Source organism: Mycteria americana, chromosome 18 (genome assembly GCF_035582795.1).
Source record: "Mycteria americana isolate JAX WOST 10 ecotype Jacksonville Zoo and Gardens chromosome 18, USCA_MyAme_1.0, whole genome shotgun sequence".
Taxonomy (NCBI): domain Eukaryota; kingdom Metazoa; phylum Chordata; class Aves; order Ciconiiformes; family Ciconiidae; genus Mycteria; species Mycteria americana.
In genome coordinates, this window is record NC_134382.1 from 9,117,865 (window position 1) to 9,139,325 (window position 21,461).

The 21,461-nt window shown below is 38.0% G+C and overlaps 1 protein-coding gene across 11 annotated transcripts in view; it reads right to left on the bottom strand.

Annotated features, from left to right (window-relative positions):
* Positions 1-21,097, bottom strand: part of CFAP74 (cilia and flagella associated protein 74) — a 50,778-nt gene extending 29,681 nt beyond the window's left edge. For 5 of the 11 annotated variants that reach the window (XM_075520503.1, XM_075520501.1, XM_075520500.1 and 2 more), the window contains exons 1-15: positions 19,659-21,097; positions 18,658-18,748; positions 17,078-17,224; positions 16,198-16,296; positions 14,279-14,383; positions 12,925-13,098; positions 12,266-12,376; positions 10,943-11,045; positions 10,034-10,191; positions 7,889-8,099; positions 6,797-6,979; positions 5,550-5,723; positions 4,295-4,413; positions 556-622; positions 23-112 (exon numbers count right to left, since the gene is read on the bottom strand). In XM_075520503.1, the coding sequence (XP_075376618.1) occupies positions 23-112; positions 556-622; positions 4,295-4,413; positions 5,550-5,723; positions 6,797-6,979; positions 7,889-8,099; positions 10,034-10,191; positions 10,943-11,045; positions 12,266-12,376; positions 12,925-13,098; positions 14,279-14,383; positions 16,198-16,296; positions 17,078-17,224; positions 18,658-18,748; positions 19,659-19,776 (1,950 nt within the window). In that variant the 5' untranslated portion in view covers positions 19,777-21,097. Of the gene's footprint in view, positions 1-22; positions 113-555; positions 623-4,294; positions 4,414-5,549; positions 5,724-6,796; positions 6,980-7,888; positions 8,100-10,033; positions 10,192-10,942; positions 11,046-12,265; positions 12,377-12,924; positions 13,099-14,278; positions 14,384-16,197; positions 16,297-17,077; positions 18,544-18,657; positions 18,749-19,658 lie in introns of those variants that run through there. The other 6 variants (XM_075520507.1, XM_075520504.1, XM_075520502.1 and 3 more) reach the window with 6 other exon arrangements.
* Positions 21,098-21,461: the final 364 nt, after the last annotated feature.

Sequence of the window (21,461 nt, forward strand, 5' to 3'; positions counted from 1 at the left end):
ATACTTAAAAAAAGTCACTTACCATGCATCTCTTGGCTGTACACTTCAATGGAACGGAAAAAGAACCTGTCTGCGCCATAAACATGACTTCTCCTTCCAGAGTTTCATTTATCTAGAAAACAAAAACAAAAAAACCCCAACCAACTAATTTGCAAAGACTTAGCCTAAGTAGTCTGATGAAAAATACTTTCACTCATTCTTTGAGTAACATATTAAAATGTATCTCTACAGATTCTACATTTCTGCTTTAAAACAGTCTTTGGTAACTGCCTGGCTAACTTTAGCTAGGCAATATTATAAATCTTCATGTTTGAAGCAAGTTTCAAAACATACTCCAGGAATACTTAGTGCCCTTGGAATATGAATATGCCTTATTACAATTTAACAGAGCTTGAACATACACACAGTTGTCCAAGTACAACAGTACCTTTTCTAGAAATGTAGTTTGTTTCCTTGTTAACAGTTAAGAAATTAAATTAATGATGGTTTTAATCAGACTAGTGCATTATATTAGGATTCTCATCATTGTGTAACTTAGCACTCAGGTGCACTTACCATTGGCTTAAATGTTACCACTATTTCACAGGACATTCCAGCAGACATTTTGCCAGGTGGGTCAAAACTATGGAGATAATTAACATAAAACTCGAAATTAAAGCTGTGTGTGAAACATCCAGCTCCTATTCTGGTAACAATGGCAGATTTTCTTGATTTCCCCCCCCCCCACTTGGATTACTTACTTAGAAAAGTCAGAATGAGTGACAGATTAATGAAAAGCTACAGAACCCTGCTGCCATTGTAAAACTACAAAGGCTGATTCTTTATTGAAGTTTTACTCAGAAAGTCTTAGAGTGCTTTTAAAAGGCAAGAATTACTGCTTTCATGCTATAGACAAAGAGACTGTAGCCAGACAGGTGAAGCTCAGGCTCAATACTATCATCAAGAATAGGGTGGACCAATCGCCTATTCGAACAACTAGGAAGCAGTCTTCTCCCATTATCCATTTTGAGTGTTGCTCTGTAACATCTCCCCTGTCCAAACAGGAAATGAAGAGGGGAAAAAAAAAAAAAAGTAGCTGCAAATTACTAGAGAATGTGCTGCTTGCTGCAAACTGTATCAAAATTATCTTGAATAGAAACTGCCACTTATTTCAGTGCCTCATTTCATGGTCTCTGTGATGCAAGCAAAATGCCCATCAGAAGACAAGAAATCTCACAGCTGCACTCTAAATGAAATTATTAAGGCACTACCAGAGACCTATTCTGCCTGACCAAACCAGAAAGGAAGCTAGAAAAAAATAGATAACTAAATGTTGTTAGCCATGGGAATACCTAAGCAAACTGAAACACAGAACATACATGCCAATCACAATTTTATCAAAACAAAATTAAAACCAAACAAAAGCAAGATGAAACATTTTCAAACAGAACAGGGAAACTGTTCGGAATTCAGGAGCTTAAAATGTGAATAGGGAAATAAGCATCTGTATACTGACCTTCAGAACAGATCACTAGCAGTTTCTCCTGAGAAAGACTTTAAGGAATAGCTCCTTCTATTCCAAATGTTATCTTGATAAAATATTTATGATTTAGAGCATAGGCTGCCAAACACACCAACACACATAGAACCACTACGCTAAGAATAGGCTCCCATTGCATGGAGATGTAATAATGCTCATTTTAACCATCAGAATATAGCTTTTAATTAGCAAATATAGCGTCTGTCACTGATAACAGTTCTCAAGCATTATGTCTACGACTACCTGTGCAAGGGATTTAGAGGACAGCTGATACCCCGACAGCCTGGATGTACTGGGTAGTTTCAAAATACTTGGTAAAACTATTTTGTAACAAACAGTTTAGGTATGGTTCTACTTGAGAACAGATAAGCATTATACAATGCAAGATCAGTGTCTACACATCTGATCATGTGTAGAGAAGGGCGTGTCCAGAGAAGAGCAATGAAGCTGGGGAAGGGTCTGGAGCAGAAGTCTGATGAGGAGCGGCTGAGGGACCTGGGGGTGTTCAGCCTGGAGAAAAGGAGGCTGAGGGGAGACCTCATCGCTCTCTACAACTGCCTGAAAGGAGGCTGTAGAGAGGTGGGGGTCGGTCTCTTCTCCCAGGTCACAAATGACAGGACAAGAGGAAATGGCCTCAAGTTGCACCAGGGGAGGTTTAGACTGAACATTAGGAAATTTTACTTCACGGAAAGGGTTGTCCAGCATTGGAACAGGCTGCCCAGGGAAGGGGTTGATTCCCCATCCCTGGAGGTATTTAAAAGCTGTTTGGATGAGGTGCTTAGGGACATGGTGTAGTGGTGGGCTTAGCAGTGTTAGGTTTACGGTTGGACTCGATGATCTTAAAGGTCTTTTCCAAACTATACAATTCTGTGGTTCTGTGATCTGTGCTGTTCAGATTACTAATAATATGACAATGGATAATAAGATCTATAGATTATTTTTGCTAGCTATCTGGTAAATGTATGGGTAACCAATTTGAAAAAAAAAAAGTAATTAATTCATCAGACATGGAAAAAATCATTGACTCATTCTATTCACAATACTCAATGTTTAATAATTTGTATTCAGAGAATACTTTAAAAGGCAATTATATGAAGAAAAGACTTAGGCCTTTCAGAAAGGATTGTTTCATTTTTGGTCACAAATCAGAGGTGCTGATTTAAAATATGTATTGTCCAACATACTAAATGAGAAAAAAAAATTCAACCTTTCAGAGCAGGAAAGAAAACCCCATTTTGTCAGAAGATTAGTAGCTTCAGACTTTGTAGTAGAAATTAAACATGTATTGTAAGTAGGTCAAAATTAAGTCCACATACATGATTTCAAAACAAGCAAAAACTACATTCATATTCAGCTGAGCACCAGAGCAAGTTTAAAAGCTTAAGTGCTCTGCTGTAGTGTGGTCAATTATGCACCTCCATTAGTCTGCGACTAAAGTGCTAAACGTCTTTAGCACGATCTTCTACAGCAGCTGGATTCAGACTTTACAGCTCTCAAGTGATTACATTCAGTCAAGACCTGTAGTCTGTTCACATTCCAACGTACTCTTACAGGGACTAAGCTGGCAAGGAATGGCGTAACTATGCACCGTAATTTTTCTTATCAAGCCAGCTAGAAATTCCAAGTGCAATCTATCACTACCAAGTGGCAGCATGTAGTGAGCTGTAAAACTCTCTCTGGACTATGAAATCAGTTACTGTGGTACTACAACTTGTTTATTTCACTGGGGTACAATTAAACAGTCACAGAAATGGTTTCTTCAGGTCAGTCATCCAGCCGTAAGAGTTGAAACCTTAACTTTTTATGTAAGCCAAATGAGTTTGCTCTGATGTCTCCTATTTGTCAATAAGCTTCACTTACACACAAACAAGACCTTTAGCAGTTTTTCACTTTCATGCTAGACTAAAATAAATTTTTGTGTGTGTCACAGAGTTCCAAGTAAATATATTATTTTCTTGACTTCATTTTTTAGATAAAGGCAAGTTGTGAAAAGTAGTATTTTATATTTTTAAACACTTGAAATATCTCCAGAGAAAGCTAGTCTCTGAATTATTCTTAAAAAGAAACATTTTTGGGATAATTCCATGTGTTTATTTATAAACAGTCAAATAAAATTATCAATATAGTTAAACTGAGATTAATTTGCAATCTCTCTCAACTGGACGGAGTACTTCATCGTATAACCTGTCATCAGGATTATATGAATGGATTGATGGGAAAGACCACAGGATTTCAATTTAAGTGCTCTTTGCTTTGAGATAAATTCCTTTACTTCCTCAGCTTCTTCACATTTAAACTTCAGCAGTAATCTGGAAATTAGTGTGAACCATGCTGTGAAGGATGGCAGCTGGTGAAAAAGGTTTGCCTAGGCTTAAAAGCCTTTGTGGTGGCCTAGAAAAAAGCTTGGGTCCTCTTTTACTTCTTTGTACCTACAAAGAGATCCTTTTCCCCTTTTTTAACAGGGTCTGACATTTTTGGAAAAAAGCTTTCTATTTGTTCAGGGCTGGCAGTTACCACAGATCTATATTGCTTTCCACAGACTGGGGACTGGTGCCTTGCTATCACCCCTACAGAAACAAATGACACGCAGCTCAGGCTCAGTAAGCCTCTTACTTCTCAGCTCTGAGAAGTTCCTTTCCTCATCACACAAGAATGGAATATAATAATTTAGATGTATTTACTGAAATCTATTTAATTTGCTGCTGAATTTGGTTACATCTCCTGTTGTGGTACAAAGGTAAAACAAGCAATGAGTCTACAATTAATTTTACTTACTGAATACTGATGAAGTCCTTGAGCCAGTCACTGATTCCCACTAGTCTGCAGAAATTAACACTGTAGGATGCATTTGTCAAAACTATCTTCTTTTTGTAGATTTGACCAACATCAAAATCCTTGGAACACCAAACATATCAGGTGGTATGAATTACAGGAAGTAGCATTTACACATCATGACAAAACCAACCACTTTTACCATAATTGTGCTCACAGTCCCTACTGGGATCACAGGCCAGTGTGCAAAGCGTTGTATAAACCCATAAAGCATTGCCTTGCTCCAAACAAGCCCTTTTAAAACATACAGCCTATAAAGCCAGGAACTCATGCTTCACAGCTGGGGCAACATGATCTGGGTTTGTGCACAGCTAATGCACTAAGCTGCTCTGTCTTTTCCTGCAGTGAATTTCAAAAACATTCTGTCACATTCATGGTCTAACAGAGCTGTTAACAATTTAGACTGTGTGAGGCAAAGACAACACACATTCCTGAACACAGAGCTAGGGGCCACTGTCTTCCAGTGGAGGTCTGGTGTTCCTGCGCAAGGCACAGGCTCCCAGCTCCTAATAAAACCAGAATGCCACGAAAGCTGTGTACCTGGGCACATTCATTAACACACAGACAAGAAGAGTCCTGCAGGCAGACTGGCAGCACATCTCTGACAGTTCGAAGACTTGCCTGATGTGCCACACTAGCAACCTTTTCAAGCAGAGAGAAGAACTAGGCATAGTGTTAGACTCTCTCACAGCATGCTTGTTAATTACAATACAGAGATAAACTGCAGCGCCGTTTCCTCATGACCAGTACAGTACAATGGTCACTTGCAAACTGAAATCTTAACTGGATTGTAGTCATGACTTCAAGGACATTATTTTATAGTAATAATCTATGTACAAACAATATATAAGTAACAGTTACGCTGCCTTTTAAAAAGCATGGAACACAGTCTAACAAGAGGTTTCATCATTTTTTTACCTTTCTGACAGTATTTAAATTCCCCTAAATAGAGGAACTATTTCATAATTTAGACCTAAGCAGTAAAACTAAGCAGTTTATTTAATCTGACTATAACTTACCTAAGAGATTGCTAGAGAAAGAGGCAAGTACTATTTCAGGTTTGACTAAAGACTTATTAAAAGACAACAAGAATTTTTTTTTCTTCCCAGTGCAACAGAATTTTGATCAAGACATCGGTATATGCATATAGTAGATGCATACACCATCTTTATAGGCCCTATACAGAATGGGCACTAACCTTGAAATGAATGCAGCTTGGTTTACTATAGAAAGTACGTCCCTTACATTCACGACCAGACACTATTTGCTTCTGAAAAATTCCCGTTTGGAATTCCTCCATTTTTTTCTCAAAAATTCCTTTTTCCTTTACCCTTGTAGCCAGCTGTTTTGGCTCCGTTTCTTCTTTGGATATCTAATAAGGAACATCAGTGAAAAACACCATTACTGTAAGTGTGATCACAGAATCTGTAGCTTAAAGTAGAAAAGTCTCAAATTGAATCTTTCAGTATCTGGCCAGCCTTTGTCTGTTTCTCTCCAGATCAAACCCAGCCTCCCAACTTCTACATGAAGAATTTAATTTATTCTCAGCTGTCTGCTCTGTAGCTTACCGTCATCCCACACTGACATAATGTTTTTAATGGCAGTATTAGCTCTTCTGCACTTAAAGAGTTTTTTCCCCTCAACTTCTTAAACAAATACTCATTCAGAAAAAAAAAAAATCAGCTAACTTCACTGGAACTTTTCAGTTATGGTCCAGTGCTGCTTCATGCAAGTATATGAATATGTACTGACGTTATTTCTTTTTGATTGATTATAAAGTCTGCTCTTAAAGGTCTTCTACATCTCAAAAAAGCAGTATATGCAAGCATACCTTGGAATAACATTTAAGATCTTAACTACACAATTCCACTCTATAAGAGTGCATTATTTACTTCTGTTCGAGTATAGAATACTATTGCTTTGCTAGAAGATATGCTTTTCTTTGCCTAGTATGGTACGAAAAAAAGTTGTTTCCACATAAAGCAATCTGTGTTGCCAACTCAACAGAAAGTCATGTTTAGTTTTTTTTAAACTCAAGTGAGCATGATGTGATGTATGTCTTCACATATCTCTGAACTAAAATTGAAGTATTGTCTTCTCTTTAAGAGAACAAAACACTACAAGAATAGTGTCAAATAGCAATTACTCTGATGATATTCTTACATCTGAATCTCTACCTCTATGTAATAAAGTCTGCATTTTAACTGCAAAATAGATAATTATTCTTTTTAAGCAAGGTTCCCAAAACAGCACTTGCCAGTGTCATTACTTCAGATATATACAACTACTAGAGAGGCAAATTAAACTTTTCTAATCCATTAAAATACTTTTAGAGATACTGTCAAAATTTTGTAAAGACTAACTTCACCATGAGTCAATTACAGAAGGACCTCATCCACATGTTTTTTCTTTTCCATTTCTAATAAGAGATATCACAACATTTACCTTGCGCAAGTCACATTCCTGACTCCAAAGTCCTGGGAACTCTGGTTCTACTAGGGTCTTGTCCCTCTCTTTCTCATCTTCACCACTTTCACAGAGCACATCATGGGGTATTTTTTCAGAAATCTCTCCTACAGAAGCAGTTCTCTCACCAGCTGAGGAACAAGCTGACGAAGAACACCACGACTTTTGTGAAAGAACATAAGTTTTGAAGATATAGTTAAAAATTGCTAGAGGACAGTTACTTCAAGGGTTAACAGTTTCTGAGGAGATCTTTTAATACAAAAATGACAGGTCTATAAAGCTCAGAGGCCAAAGATGACAACTTAGGTTCATCCCTTCATAAGACACTGAATACAGACAAAATCTTACATTAAAAGCATCTATATGACCTTAACTGTATACTATAGGAGGCTAGAAACTAGTCCTCAGGCATGAGAATACTGACTGTAGATTTTGAATGTTTTGTGTATCACATAATGACCAAGGACTTTGTTGTTTTGTTGTAGTATGACTATTTCTACCACCACCTCTCCCCCACCCCTTTTCTTTTAAATACCTAAAGACTGCATGAAGCCACTAATTTCATCAGGGAATTCAATTCACTCCACCTCCATTTTCCAGGCCGGTACTCCCTGGAATACTGTGCAGATAAAAAACGCATCCAGGAAGCTTACGTCTAGAGAGAACCACTGTCTCCTTTCTAATACAGGGGAAACATTTCTTGTGCTGTCAAACTGATCTGAATCCTTACTCGGGGATGAAGGTAATTAAACAGGAAGTGAAGGTACTTTGCATTGTTTCTGATGCCTGCTGTAATTCATGTGTTTGAAAATTTACCTCTTCTTACAAATGCCCTTAAAAAACCACCCCACACCAAACAGGACAACATCTTTATTCATAGAAGCATCAACAATCAAGAAAAGGGAGACTAACAGTCATTAAGAGATCTAATGGAGAAACTACTCCATACTTGTTCTGTACCATCTGGTATTTGGTTGTAGCCTGTGCTATTCACAGGCAAAAGAATTCACTGCCCTGCACCTTTGATTAAAAACAAATCTAAAGACAGTTAATTCTTTGGCCTTTGTTTACCTGTGATATCGCTCCAGCTGAATGTTTGCAGGTCTTCTCAATATATCGCCATGTTTTCATTCTCCACGGTGAAGAATCTTCAAGTTTACCACCACCCTTAATTGCCTTAGTACAGGACTGACTTTTTTTCTGCTTGAGAATAGAAGCTTTTTCTTGCAAAATCCGAGACACAATCTCAATTTTTCTTGATTTTTGCTGTTCTCTAGAAGCTCTGTAATGCAATGTTGTAAGAAATATTAAACCAGCTATGGCTGTTTACTAATAATATTAACTACAGTCCAGTTTCTTTAGAGCCTTTAAGCTAAATAGCAAGTCTTTAAATTGGGTGCAGTGGTAATTTGTGTGAAGACACCAGGTGATTCAGAGGCTATTTATACATTTTTGCAGACTAAATATACTTAATTACAGTGGTTTAGAAGTTCAGGAGTGCAAAGCATACCAGTCATCACTACTGAAAACAAAGTTTTTAAATAATTTTCCTAACCTAGTTAGCTATTTAAAGAAAACTGTCTATCTGAAATCCAGTGGATTTAATAAAGGGAAGAAGAATGGTTACAGGTAAGGACATAAGTACTGAACGTTGGAAGATACAATTTCAAAGCTATTTACGACCACAAATTTCATGGCACACAGGGCAGTGTGACAGAAGTGACAGTAGATAATTCAGTCTCAGTTTTAATACCAGCAGTTTAATGCACAATTTTCTGCAACAAATATTATCCACACTAATGATCACTTTTAATATAGATTTTCACCTCTTCAACTAATCCATATAAATAATTACTCATTCTAAATAGGAACAAAGAAAATAACACCTCATTTAAATACAGGCTACTGCCTACTGAAGCACTTCAATGTCTGAATTTAGCCTCATGATGCCCCATTGCAGGAGATAAGTGACACTGTATTTATAATGTATTTTTGGAAAATCGTGGTACAAAGAAGAAGTTAATCATGGTTACAAAGACAGGATGGTATATTGACTCCCAGTGCTATCTGCCTTAAGTATAAAGCCATCTTCAGTTCCTAGGATCAGTTCTTTAAGAATCTTTTTATAGGTGATATACAAATTAATGACATAATTGTTTTCATGACTAACAAGTTATTTTCTTTTGCATATAATTCAGAAATGTGTATTCAGGCTGAAATATACTCCGAGAAAACTGAGAATATCCCTTCAGAGAAAAGGAGAAAGGCAGTACCCTGGGAGAAATAACTAAGCGGTTCTTCAGCAGATTAGCGGGATGGTAGCTGAAATTAGAAGAGAACTGCTGTGAGAAACATGACACAGCTAACACAAAGACTAACAGTGATTTCCCTTGACCTGCAATGGGAAACAGTGAAAGGGAGAAAGCAAGCAAGGTGAAAAGGATTAAACTTAAATAGAGTTGGATATTTCCAGCAGATCTCTACAAACTGATATGATTATTTCATTAATATGATTTTTAGAACATATTTAGGGATAGCAGAAGTGGTGTCACATACCTATCAAGACTGAATCTTTATTTAATCAAAACTTAAGACTTACTGAACCTTTACTTAAGTCTCTAACATTCGCTACAGGTTACTGCCTTTGTAGCAGAGCCAGCATGCAGAAACACATACCTCAGCCACCCTCTGTTTGGTATCTTAGCTCAAATTCATCTTCATAAGTGGTTAAAAACAATAATTAAGCTCTGCACTGGAGCAGATGAGATACAGGTACATTCCTATCAACTTTACTACAAAGGCAGAGGAGTAATTTCAATCAAAAAAAGCACACAATCTTCCAGAGATTGTCTCCAAAAGCCTAAGAAAGCTATTCAATTTTTATAGGGACAGTGTTCAGGAAATGCAGAAGTACAGTTACTTCAGGGATCCAGTTTAGGTTCACTGAATTTCCCTCCGGGAGTAGTTTTATCTTCTTTGCACTAATCGTAGACCACGGGCTCCTAACTTTGGTTCTCTGAATAATACCTAAGCTAGAAGTTCAAGTTGCTTAAAACAGACTATACAATATCACACATACAGAGTATAAGAATGAGTTCACTCCCTTGAGACAGCATCATCGATGTTATGTTTTCAGGATCTGATTAAGAGCTCAAATATATTCCTGCATGAGCATCAGTAAGCAGCTGAGAGTTTGATATAGATATGAATACTTACTGTTTCGCTTTTTCATGGTCTAGCAGTCGTTTATGGAGAAAAATTTCCTTGGCAACATTGCCTCCTTCTGCCAGGATAGCTTCCCTCATTTTCATCTCCTGCTTCTTTGCCTCAAAGGCCATTGCTTTGTTCCAAACCTGGAGAGTTTGGAGTTTTGCCTGTGAAGCCATACAAACTGCAGTTACATATTTGATTCACATATTAAAGAGTATAAAACAGAGAATCTAGTGTTGGTCCCCTTATCTAAGTATAAATTTGTGGTAGATTTCTCTGAAGTAGAACTTAGTGTTTTTAATATATACATTAGTCATGGTGTGCTGAGATGCAGAAAGCTCTGACTAGGCCAGGGCTACTTCTTTACCCTTCTAGCCTGCCCTTGAAATGCTACTCAATGAAGCAATATGAAAAGATACAGTTCTAACCAAATTAGTATTAAATTAAGATAATTCCTCCAGATTCTACAAAACATAAGTACAAGAGCAAAGTAGCATAGCTCAGAAATTCTTCATTTACTTCATTTAAATTCTTCAGTAAGTGGTTTTCTTCCATATGTTTTCTCCATATGAAGTATTTCTGCAGTAGGATCCAAATAATAACTGGAAATGCTCCTGGCCAAGTTCTCAGAGAACTTAGTTGTAGTATGCATTATTTTCAAGAGAGTTGCCCTACCAGAACAACTAGATCATCGACAGAATAAACTCCGTAAGTAGAAGTGTCAAAATCTGCCCATACAAATCTAACACCATTAATCCTATTGTTAAATTCTCCCCAGTTTCAAAAGAGATTTGGTCGGTGATCTGACAGTATCACACAACAATTCTGCAATGAAAACTGAAATCACTTTCATTAAAACCTAGCACTCTAACAAGTCAGTTTCTGCATTCCCCATCTAAGCCACAGCAGCAGTACCCTATTGGAAGTTATGCTGGTTTTCAGGGAAAGCACAGCTTGTATCCTTCTCTCCATATGCTCCCGAGTTTTCACTTCTTCCTTTGCATTTTTTTCATGAATTCTGTAAGCAAAGTAAAATCTTTCAGGCTCATATCCTGGAAAGCTTTTAGTATTAGAATGTTTAACCTGACAAGTAGTAATTGTCAATGTCACCATTCTTCCTGTAAGCCTCTGTGTTTACTATGCTACTGGGTGTGGGTAAAGTGGAACAGTTGGAAGAGTCTTCTATATACGGTACCGCTCAAGTTACAAGTGCCAACAGCCTTTCAACTAGTTTGCTCAACAACTTTTTTTTAAATTTTGAATATGAAGAATGTGTTCCACGTTATGACATATGTCTAGTTGCTAAAATAAAGTAAGAATTCAGGTGTTGCTCATATAGCCAATATCTAAACAATTACGTAGTGAACTTCATATGAGCCAACAACTTGTACCCACACCAAAAATAAACCCTAGAAACTCTAAAAGCTAGAAATATGTGGGCATGAATCAAGGCTGAGAGTATTCCAGGTAATATAATGGTAAACAAGAAAAAAAAAATTATTAAGATAAATATATTTGATACATTACTCAGGAAAAAAAAAAATCTTATTTGGGTGTTTTTCTTAATTATTACAAATTTGCACATACCATCTAATGAAAAATAAACCAACACAGAAACAGTACAATTATTTCAATCCTTTTTTCAATTAAGTCCTAATATACAAGTAAAAGTAAGTAACAAGTGGTCACACTTTCTTTAGTAGCAAAATAATTCAACACCACAGTAATTATATAAACAGAAACCTATGAAGAGAACAGTTAATTTACCATCAATCAGAAAATAACAGGATCACACAGAAACAGCCTATCAGCCAATTTTACCAGACAGCAAGAAAGCTTTTTTACCACATTTCAGAGGGAATACAGAACGGCAGAGTGCAAGTTTCAAACCTGGAATTTAGTTATACTACTTCAAACTACTGCAGTTAATGACACACACATACATAAAATGTTTCAAATCATTACTAATGCCTACAAGTAGTCAGACCCCTCTGCATCTCATCAAAAAGACAGTCCCTTCAGCTACTGGGAATCTGAAGACCATAGTAGGACAGTAAGTGGATTTTCCTTTTGTGCCAAGTAAGATTTGAATGCTTCACAGCACTGGTACTGGGGCAGAAGATTTCCAAGTGTAACAGAAGATACACCTAGCAGAAAAATTATTATTTTTCAAAGACTAAAGCATAAAGTACTGTACACCAGCGAATGTACAATGACAGAAAAGGAGTGAACAATAACCTTGCCATGCTTTTTCTCAGGAAGCATACTGCTTTTTCATGGTTCCTTTTGGCATCTTCAAGCACTTTTTTATGCCTTTCTTCATATTCTTTCTGGGCTTCCTCTTCTTTTCTACAAAACACAGACAAACCAACAGTTGCAGCTTGACTAAGGAAATCTTGATTCGAACACAATGACATCTAAGGGTGGGGTTGGGGAATTTATTAATAATGTGCTGAAATGAGGACATTAGTCTCTCCTGCCTCTTGCTTTCACAAAACCAACAGACAAATTGATATACTGGTGTCCTCTTTCTCTCCAAGAAATCTCGATGAACTTGATCTTATGTTCAGAAGGTCCTGGCGGCCAACAACAATCCAGACACATGCAGTTAGTCTGATCTAATAAACTTCATTTCCTCAGACAAAAAGCATTCACAGTTTTTTGTCTTTAGCAAGTTTATTTTCATATATCACAAATCTTTACCTGCATAACTGCAAGACTGTGGACAATTCTTATTTTAATTCCATTTCCTCATAAAATATTCCTGAAGCAACACCCAACTAAGAAACACAATACCACTGGTATTTGAATTAGCTCATCTTCTCAACACCTAAAATAGTGAATTGGCTAAAAATAATATGGAGAAAGGAAGCAGAGTCTGACTTATAGGCACTTACTTTTCTCTAGACCGCCGATTTTCTTCTGCTTGCAGTGCTGCTATTTTTTCCTTCCAAATCCGCACTTGGGCTCGTTCTTGGTATTGCATCTCTAGCTCCTCCTCATCTTTTTTAAGTTGTTCACGGAGGATTTCATATTTTCCCTGCTCAGTTTCTATCTGCCACATCTCAAGCCTTTAAAACAACATGTGAGCTGTTTTCACTGAAATACTGACATTCATTCACTTACTAAACGCTATTGAGTAGGTAAGGCTCTATGGTGAAAATTAAAATCTAGCCACGTTTTATTTTATTTTTTTAAATTATATGGTAAATCACACCCTGTTACTGACACAGGTATTGCACCTTTCAGACTAAGGCTCATATCTAATAGCACATGTCATTTTAAAGTCAAAATAAAAGTAAAAAAATAAAGCTCAAGGTTCTGTTTCGTAAATTCACATTTACCCAGAAGAAAATATGAAAAACAAGAAAATTTAGAAAACTAGGTTTTTCTTCAATGGTAAATAACTTCAGGGACAGACCATAGCTTTTATTCTTCCATGTTTTGCTGAAGGAATTTAGATATGATAGGGATACATATACACACATTAATATAGTTACTGCTAATAACACAATAAATGAGTCAAGCATTTTAAAGCTATTATACAACACTGCAGCAGAACATACTGTATTCTGGTTAATCACTTGGTTAATCACATCTATAAGCTCGTGCTTGCATTCTTCCTTTGATATGGTGGAATTAGTAGTTGTACCTCTGGTGCCAAAATATAAACACACTCACCTGTTGCCTTCTGCAAAAGACAGTTTTATTCTGTCTTATATAAATAAATAATTTAGTATGTGTGAACAATCAATTATGAGCAGGAATATTAGCTTAGCATAAGAATACACAGTACCACTACAATGTCTTCACCATTCTCAATTTCAATCTTTTCCTTTATGCCCTATAACAAACACTAAGAGGCATAAATTAGAAGTGTTTATGCTCATTCAGAGCTCAGTATCACAGACAGGTCTACTTTAGTCCAGCTTGTTTTCCATTTAAAATGAGACCTGTTTGGGTCCACAATGTATGCACAACTCCAAATAAAATCAAAACTTCATTTACGTGTGCAAAACTAACTCAGGAGCTAAGCCACAGCAACCAATTTCCTAAGCAATGAACTGTTCAGGCTAAAAGTTGCTCTCAAGATCCTTTGTCTTGCAGTCAACCTCACATGACCTCAAATTATGTAGTTCAGTATTTACAAACAACTTCTGTAGTGATTAACTTTTGAATTCATTAAACAGCATATGAAGACCATAATAAAGATTGACTTCCATCACACTGTTTTCTCATTCCCTCACTTACATGTTTTCTTTTAGTGTCAAAGCCGTTTTCAACTCAAAATCCTTCTCTTTCTCCAGTTCAGTGCATAGTCGTCTGCGCATTGCCTGAAGGCGGGACAAAGCTGCGCTGTTAACATTAAAAAGAAACAATCAGAAAGAAATTGGAACTAATAAAGGTTAAAAAAGAATCCCCCCCCAACAAGACCAGCAACAATAAAAAACAGCTTTGAGGCTGAGATTTATGTATTAGAATTCCACTAATTTATGCCGTCTCTTATTTAGCCTTCTAAGTGTCCTTTCTTCATTCAAAGGCATAGCTTTCTTTAAATTGTTACACATTGGTTGAAATTTACAGAGGAGTATTCACTTCAAAAGCACTGACCAGTAGCTTAACATGACTATTTATTTCTCAAGCTGATAAAAGTAGTATTTTTAATGAAAATAAGTTTAGGCGAACCTAGACTGATTCTGCTTTTAAAATAGCATTACAATAGTCCATGTACTTTGCCTACAATGGCAGCATTGCCACACGGTTGTTTATTTTCCTTGGTCTTCTCTACCCAGGAAAACTAGTAGACAGTATACTACAGAATCAGCACACAGTGAACTGACTATATTCAACATAAACTCCCTTCCTCAAAGGAAAGTTGGAAATGGATCTTCTACCTCCAGTTACTACTCTAACTTCAAAATTTTTGTATTGGGCATCAGTAATGCTAACGGTAGCTAGTATTTCCATTATTGCTAAAACATGATGCCTTTGAGCTTCATAAGCCAGAAATTTATCAAGTCTTCTAATCCACTATTCACTTGCTAAATATAGATTCTGAGAATTGCTATTTTTCTGCATATCTAGACCTCACAATTCAACCCGTCAAGCGCAAAAACTGCTACAATGCTTTTCTGTCTTTGTTGGGTTTTGTTACTGTCTCTGAGATCCTGAACAGGGAGTACTAGCACCCATCACAGGAGTCTCATTAGCATTCAACTCACCATGTTTGTTTAAGCAGCTATTCCGTTTTGGCAGTTAACCTACCTTTATCATTCATCGATATACTAACTTGAAGATTAACACAGGTCATAAAATGCAGCTGCAAAGTTTGTTCACAATACACTGGTTCCTGGTACACAAGCCACCCACTTCTTTCTATTTAAACCAAATGTGAAGAGTACAGTAAATTGCCTCCCACTTTATAGCAAAAGTGTTTCAGAACAGCTCCTGCATGCAGGACTACTGAAAGGCATTCATGCATTTCACAACATAAAACAAACAGAGAAAGAAGTGGCAGGTATATATAAATCCTGATTGTAATAGTTACCAGAGGCAAAACCATGACCCCTAAAAGTGCTGTGGCACATTGGTGTTGGTTGGTTTATCCTACTGAATAGATGTGATTGAGACCCTGATAAACATAATTGACAGTAGTGGGCTAGGCCGATTTAATAACCTGTTGTTATTATATTTTAAAATCTATGGCTCTTTCCTATCCATTTCTAAGTTTCCACCCCTTTCTGCACTGATTTACCTAACAGAATATTAGCTCTAGACCACAAAGCATAGAGATCAATGATTCCCAAGCCAATGCACCTTTATTCTTTATTTCAAAAGGAGGAATTATTGCTGAAAATGTCAACCAGAAAGTGACTACAACATTAGTGCTCACCAACATGGGAGTGAATGCACCGCTTCGCTCACTAGCTGAAAGTGCAATACCCTTGTACCAGAACAGCCTTCCAGGCTAATGCCGTTACACCTCAACCCAAGAATGGCAATGGGTTTCATCACTGATCTATTAAGATCTTTAATATATGTGGTTATAAATTCTATCAACTGTTCAACAACACGAAGAGATGAAAACAGGAAAGTTTATCTCATTAGTTACACAGGTAAACGTAGGGGATGCCTGTAATCTTTGGTATCCAGAAATACTCTCTACCTACACATTGCCAGCCTCCTCCTCTTTCTCTATTTCAATGTCTACGTACTCCAGCTGCTTTGCTAGCATCTTGATCTGCAGCTGACAGGTACTCAGCTTGTCTCTGCAAGAAACAAACAGATTATTTCTGTTTTCCAAGTTCTTTACTCTTTCCCATGAAACTCTTCCTTTTGGGGGCAAGATTCACAGCTAGGATTCCTTGAACCCTCCCAACTCCCCACCACCATCCCACTTTTTTTTTTTTTTAAGATCTTATTATGAGGTTCTTCAGAAGCCCTTGTTAATTTCAAGCATTTTCTCAAAAAAATCCAGAAAAAATGTAACAAGAGTTTATTCTGATTTCATCCAGAGTTCAGATATTATAAAAAATGACAACAGCATAAACAGCACCTTTTTACATCAGCCTTCTTCAGATATATTTGCTGCTAAAGAATGTCTTTGTGACCTTAACATCACAAAACACTCATAGCAGGTGCTGATCTTAAAGTATGTAACTTCACCGATTCTAACGTACCATTCCCAGCACCGTTAAGAAAATGTTTACAATGAATTTTCCACTTGATGTTTCCAACTGACTGTTGAACCAGCAGGATTGTGCCAACATCACTGAAAGGAATTAGCATCTAATTCTCCCAGACCAAACATCTCTCCTTTAACATTCATTATTGTGTTTCATTTTTTCAAGTATGTAATTAATTTTTAACCTCGATCCTTAATTCTTTACAAGGCTTCGGGGATATATTGAATATATTATATTAAACAAGTGTTTGCATCACATAACTTTCATGAAAAAACTCTATAAACTCTAATATTTATAGCAGATACAGTATCCCAGTATTTGAGGGTGACTGATGCTGATGGATTATGTTTGCTTAAACACTAACCTGGCTTTTTGGACCACAAGCTCCTTTTGTTTGGCTATGTCATTGAGCTCTTTTAGGTTCCTCTGCAGGGTTAATATGCAAATTCTATCTGTATACTTCATAGCCTGAATATTATTAATGTCGCCCAAATAGTGTTCCAAGCTTTCCCTTTGAATTGAAACACACAATTAACAATTAAAACATGATGAGAAATTGAAAAGTCATGTGAACTTTGTACGTCATCCACTTATGCATTTGTGGGTTTTACTCTTATTCTAGCAGAACTGCTACAAATATGACCAGTATAAATAAGGAAAAAAATGAGCATAATCTGTACAAGAAGTTTACATGCATGTACTAAGCCAAGATTTTTAGACTTGGATATCTAATGTTGAACATTTATACCCACATTTAATGCATAATTGCAACCCACATAATTTATGCAACCCACATAAATTCTATGTCTTTGTTTTGAAATGCCTGTGGCTCCTCTTGATTATACCTAGGGTTTGCAAAGTCTAGTCTTCCTGAACAATAGTTTAAAACTTCAGAGAGAACATTCTAAACTCCTTTTAAACATATTGTATACAGCTGATCAGATTGTGGGGTGAGCTAATCTCTCACCATTTTGGTCTGCTTAGACATATAGCAAGAAGAGGTCTGAAGGTTTGGGTTTTGTTTATTTTTTTTAAGTCATTTTGGTGTATTTCGAGTTTCTCTGTTGATAATGGTAACACTGTCAACATTTACTGGCAGTAGCCGTATGTGCTATGCAACTTCCCACATACATATATTAATAAACATTATTTAAGCTTTTCATTATGCTTTATAAGCCTAGGCCAGGTCATTCCAGGGCAGAGATTAACAGGCTTGTCAAAGTACGCCAAACTGTGCTTTGATGTTTGTGAAGAGAGCAGCAACTACTTAAGGCCACATTCAAACCACCAAATGCCTTTTCACGGACTACCTCTGTTACATGTACATTCATTTTTTCCAGGAATAAATCCACTGTACCACCTACTTGTAAAATCAATGTAGTGCTAATCGTTGATTAATCGTAGTACAACGTAGTACCATCGTCATACCAATTCTCCGCTAATTGACTTTACACAGTGGTACAAAACTCCGTATATATTAAAAAAACCCCTTACAATCCAACACTGAAATTCTTCAGCAGACAAACTTCTCGTTTTCCAACAGCTCCCAATGTTCTACAAGTACAGAGGGATACGAACACAACACTCCATATTATTACAAAGAGCTGGCTGGGTTTTAGAAGAAGTGTACATTGGTTAGTGTAACACTTCTTTGAGGAGAGCCAATTAGCCCACATTAATGTGGTGCAATCATTGTGTTATATGTACATACCTACAATGGCTTCGGATTAAAAAGTGTCCGGAGTCTGTCTTTATCTTACTCAGCTCATTGTTTTAACAGTAGTCACCAATTCAATTTATTTTTTGTGGAAAGGTCTATGTTGCCTATGACTGATTTGACAAAAAATGCATAGTTGAATTAACCAAACCTTCTCCTGAAAAGGTAAGTTAACACTAAAAATGAAATTACAGTTATAACTGATAACAAAACAACAAGTTATTTACATGCTAGAATCAGATTTGTCTTGAACTCCTTCAGAAGCATCCTTGTTTCCTGTCTTGCCACCACCAGCCAACTCTTCTTCAAGCTTGTATTCTGATAGATATTAAAACAACAGTTTAATAGAGACTTTGAACTTTAAAATGCAAAGCTCTAGTATACTTGCTGTCAAGTCAAAACATGGAGAATCAGAGATGACATTTTATAGCATTACTGCAGTGTATATAAAAAAATTCACATGGCAAAACACACAGGACTACTGTTGTACACCTGCAAACCAAAACAGGAAAATGCTCTCTGCCTTCATTATGGAAGTCTCCCCAACAATCCAATGTATGTGGAGAAAAAAAGCCCCAAAACACAGGAGAGTGCTAATGTATTGACAGGTTTTGGTAATGTATTGACAGCAATCAAGAAAATGACAATGAGAAAAGAATAGCCTAAGAACTCTTTAACATCAAGATCAGTATTCAGCACTACACCGTACATGATAATCTGCGAAATGATAGATATGTTGCCTCACATAATACACCGAAACATACTTTTGGACACAATTAGAGAAACTGTCTGCCTATTAGGAGGTATCTGGTGCCAGTTCAGATGTCTTAGGGTATCCAACACCTTCATAGAGTTGAATCTGGGGAAGACATATGCCATTCTGGAGCCAGATGAGAGAGTCTAGAGCACTTCAAGAGGCACTAGATGGCCAATGTATGAGCAACTGAATCAAGTCCATACAGTCAAATATTAGATTTTTACCATCAATAACTCTGACTCAAAATGCCTTACAGAAATAAAAAGTAGAGATTTTACTGCTACAGAAATAATGGGTTAGGTTTGCATAAGTTACAGCTGTATAGTGTAATGCTAGAGAACACCTACCAGAATCATTGCATTTACTTGGAATAGCATTCAACCCTAGAACTGTACTGTTCCCATCTACTAAATTAGAAGACACATGAATGTTAGTTTTTCGGGGGTTATCAAAACAATTCATTATTTTCACCTTCCCAGTGTTCTTCCACATTAGAGAACTGACCAGCTTTGCCTTCTTTTTCTTCCAGAAATGGTAGAAGAGATTTTTGCTCTTCTTCCTCACTATAACTGATCTTATTCTCTTCCATACTGATAGTTCTTTCAAAATAACCAGGCTAAGAAAGAGAAGAGCACAGGTTTTATATACATAATCTCCAAGAACTTGCAATAGTGGTGACTATATCTTGAGATGAATTAATAGCATTCAAGTAAATGCTTAATGCATGTGAAATAACTGGATACAGTCACACACCTTTGTGCTAGTCACACATTTTGAGTATCAACTTTAATAAATCTCTTATAGAAAAGAGAAGACACTGCCTTTTTTTTTTTTAATAACAATCAATTCAATAATAAAACAAACCTTCTGAATGTATTTTATCCACTTAGGCAACCACTTTACCCAGAATGATTAGGAAACAACAACAACAAACACTGCTTGCTCTTGCGTCTTGTGCAGTTCTCCAGTGTTAAGTAACCTGTTCTCAAGCGTTGATACAATTTATTAGAAACCAGTAAATTCTATGCATCATCTAGAATGAGTTATTAACACATGGTTGAGCATTTCATCGAGATCTTACCCATACACAGACTTGTACGTATGATTAACTTTAATGAAGGTGGTGGCTCAGCTTTGAGCGCATGTATGTAAATCCTGTTGCAGAACTCAAAAACATGAATTAGATGAGCATATCTATTTTCTCTAGTTAAAGAACAGAGAAAATACACCATGGAATTTGAAGTACAGAATAGACTACCTATATGGTAAAAACCATCTTAAAACCAAGGCAGAATTCCTGCACTGGGCTACGGTTGATTTAAGGATGTTAGCGGCACTAAAGTAACACAAACGTAAATCGAGCTGCCAATGCACCAGAAGTAGCCCAAATACTTTCTGCTAAGCCACTGCATTGTCAGGTAGTACAACTCCAACTCCAGTGCAAGAGAGCTTTGGGTAAATTAGAGCAAAATCTACAGTATGGTAGAAGGCCCACAGGCCTTCTCTAAGGAGATCACAAGCCAGACAGCGAAAGCCACATTGCTTCCACAATTCGTCACATTACAGAGCACCACATGGCACCTGAACCTCGCACTGCCAAAACCCCATCTCGACCCTGGATTCGCGCCGTACCCCAGCAATACCACACACAACTACACGGGACAGGGCACCACTGTACGACCCCACTCTAGCAAACCGCCAGAAGTCCGCCCCAGAGCCGGCAACGGGACGGCGGGAAAACCTCCGGCACGGGAGCGCCTCTCTGGTAACAGCCGCTCGCGGGGCAGCCCGCCGAACAAGCCCAGGCCGGGGCAGGGGCCAGCCCGGCGGCCCATAGCGCTGCCCCCCGCGCGGGGCCGGGGCGACGAGACGCCATCACGGGGACCACGACACCTCCCTCTCGCGGAGGCGAGGCGAGGCGAGGCGAGGCAAGGCAAGGCGAGCAGGGCAGGGCAGGGCAGGGCAGGGCAGGGCAGGGCAGGGCAGGGCAGGGCAGGGCAGGGCAGGGCAGGGCGGCCGTTCCCGCGACCCTCGCCCACCGCCCCTCAGCGCACCACGACCCACCCCGCAGCCTCACCACCTCCTATCTCCACGGCTGCGCACAGCGGCCGTTGGATCCGCTGCCACGGCAACGGAGCAAACCACAGCCATCGCGCGGCAGGGGTGCCGGAGAGAGTCCGGGCCCCCTGGAGCCGCTGAAGGAGGCCGGCGCTGCTTGCGCGGCTCGCCGTGCCCCCCCCCGCCCCGCGGGGTGGTGCGTGCCGGCGTGCTGTG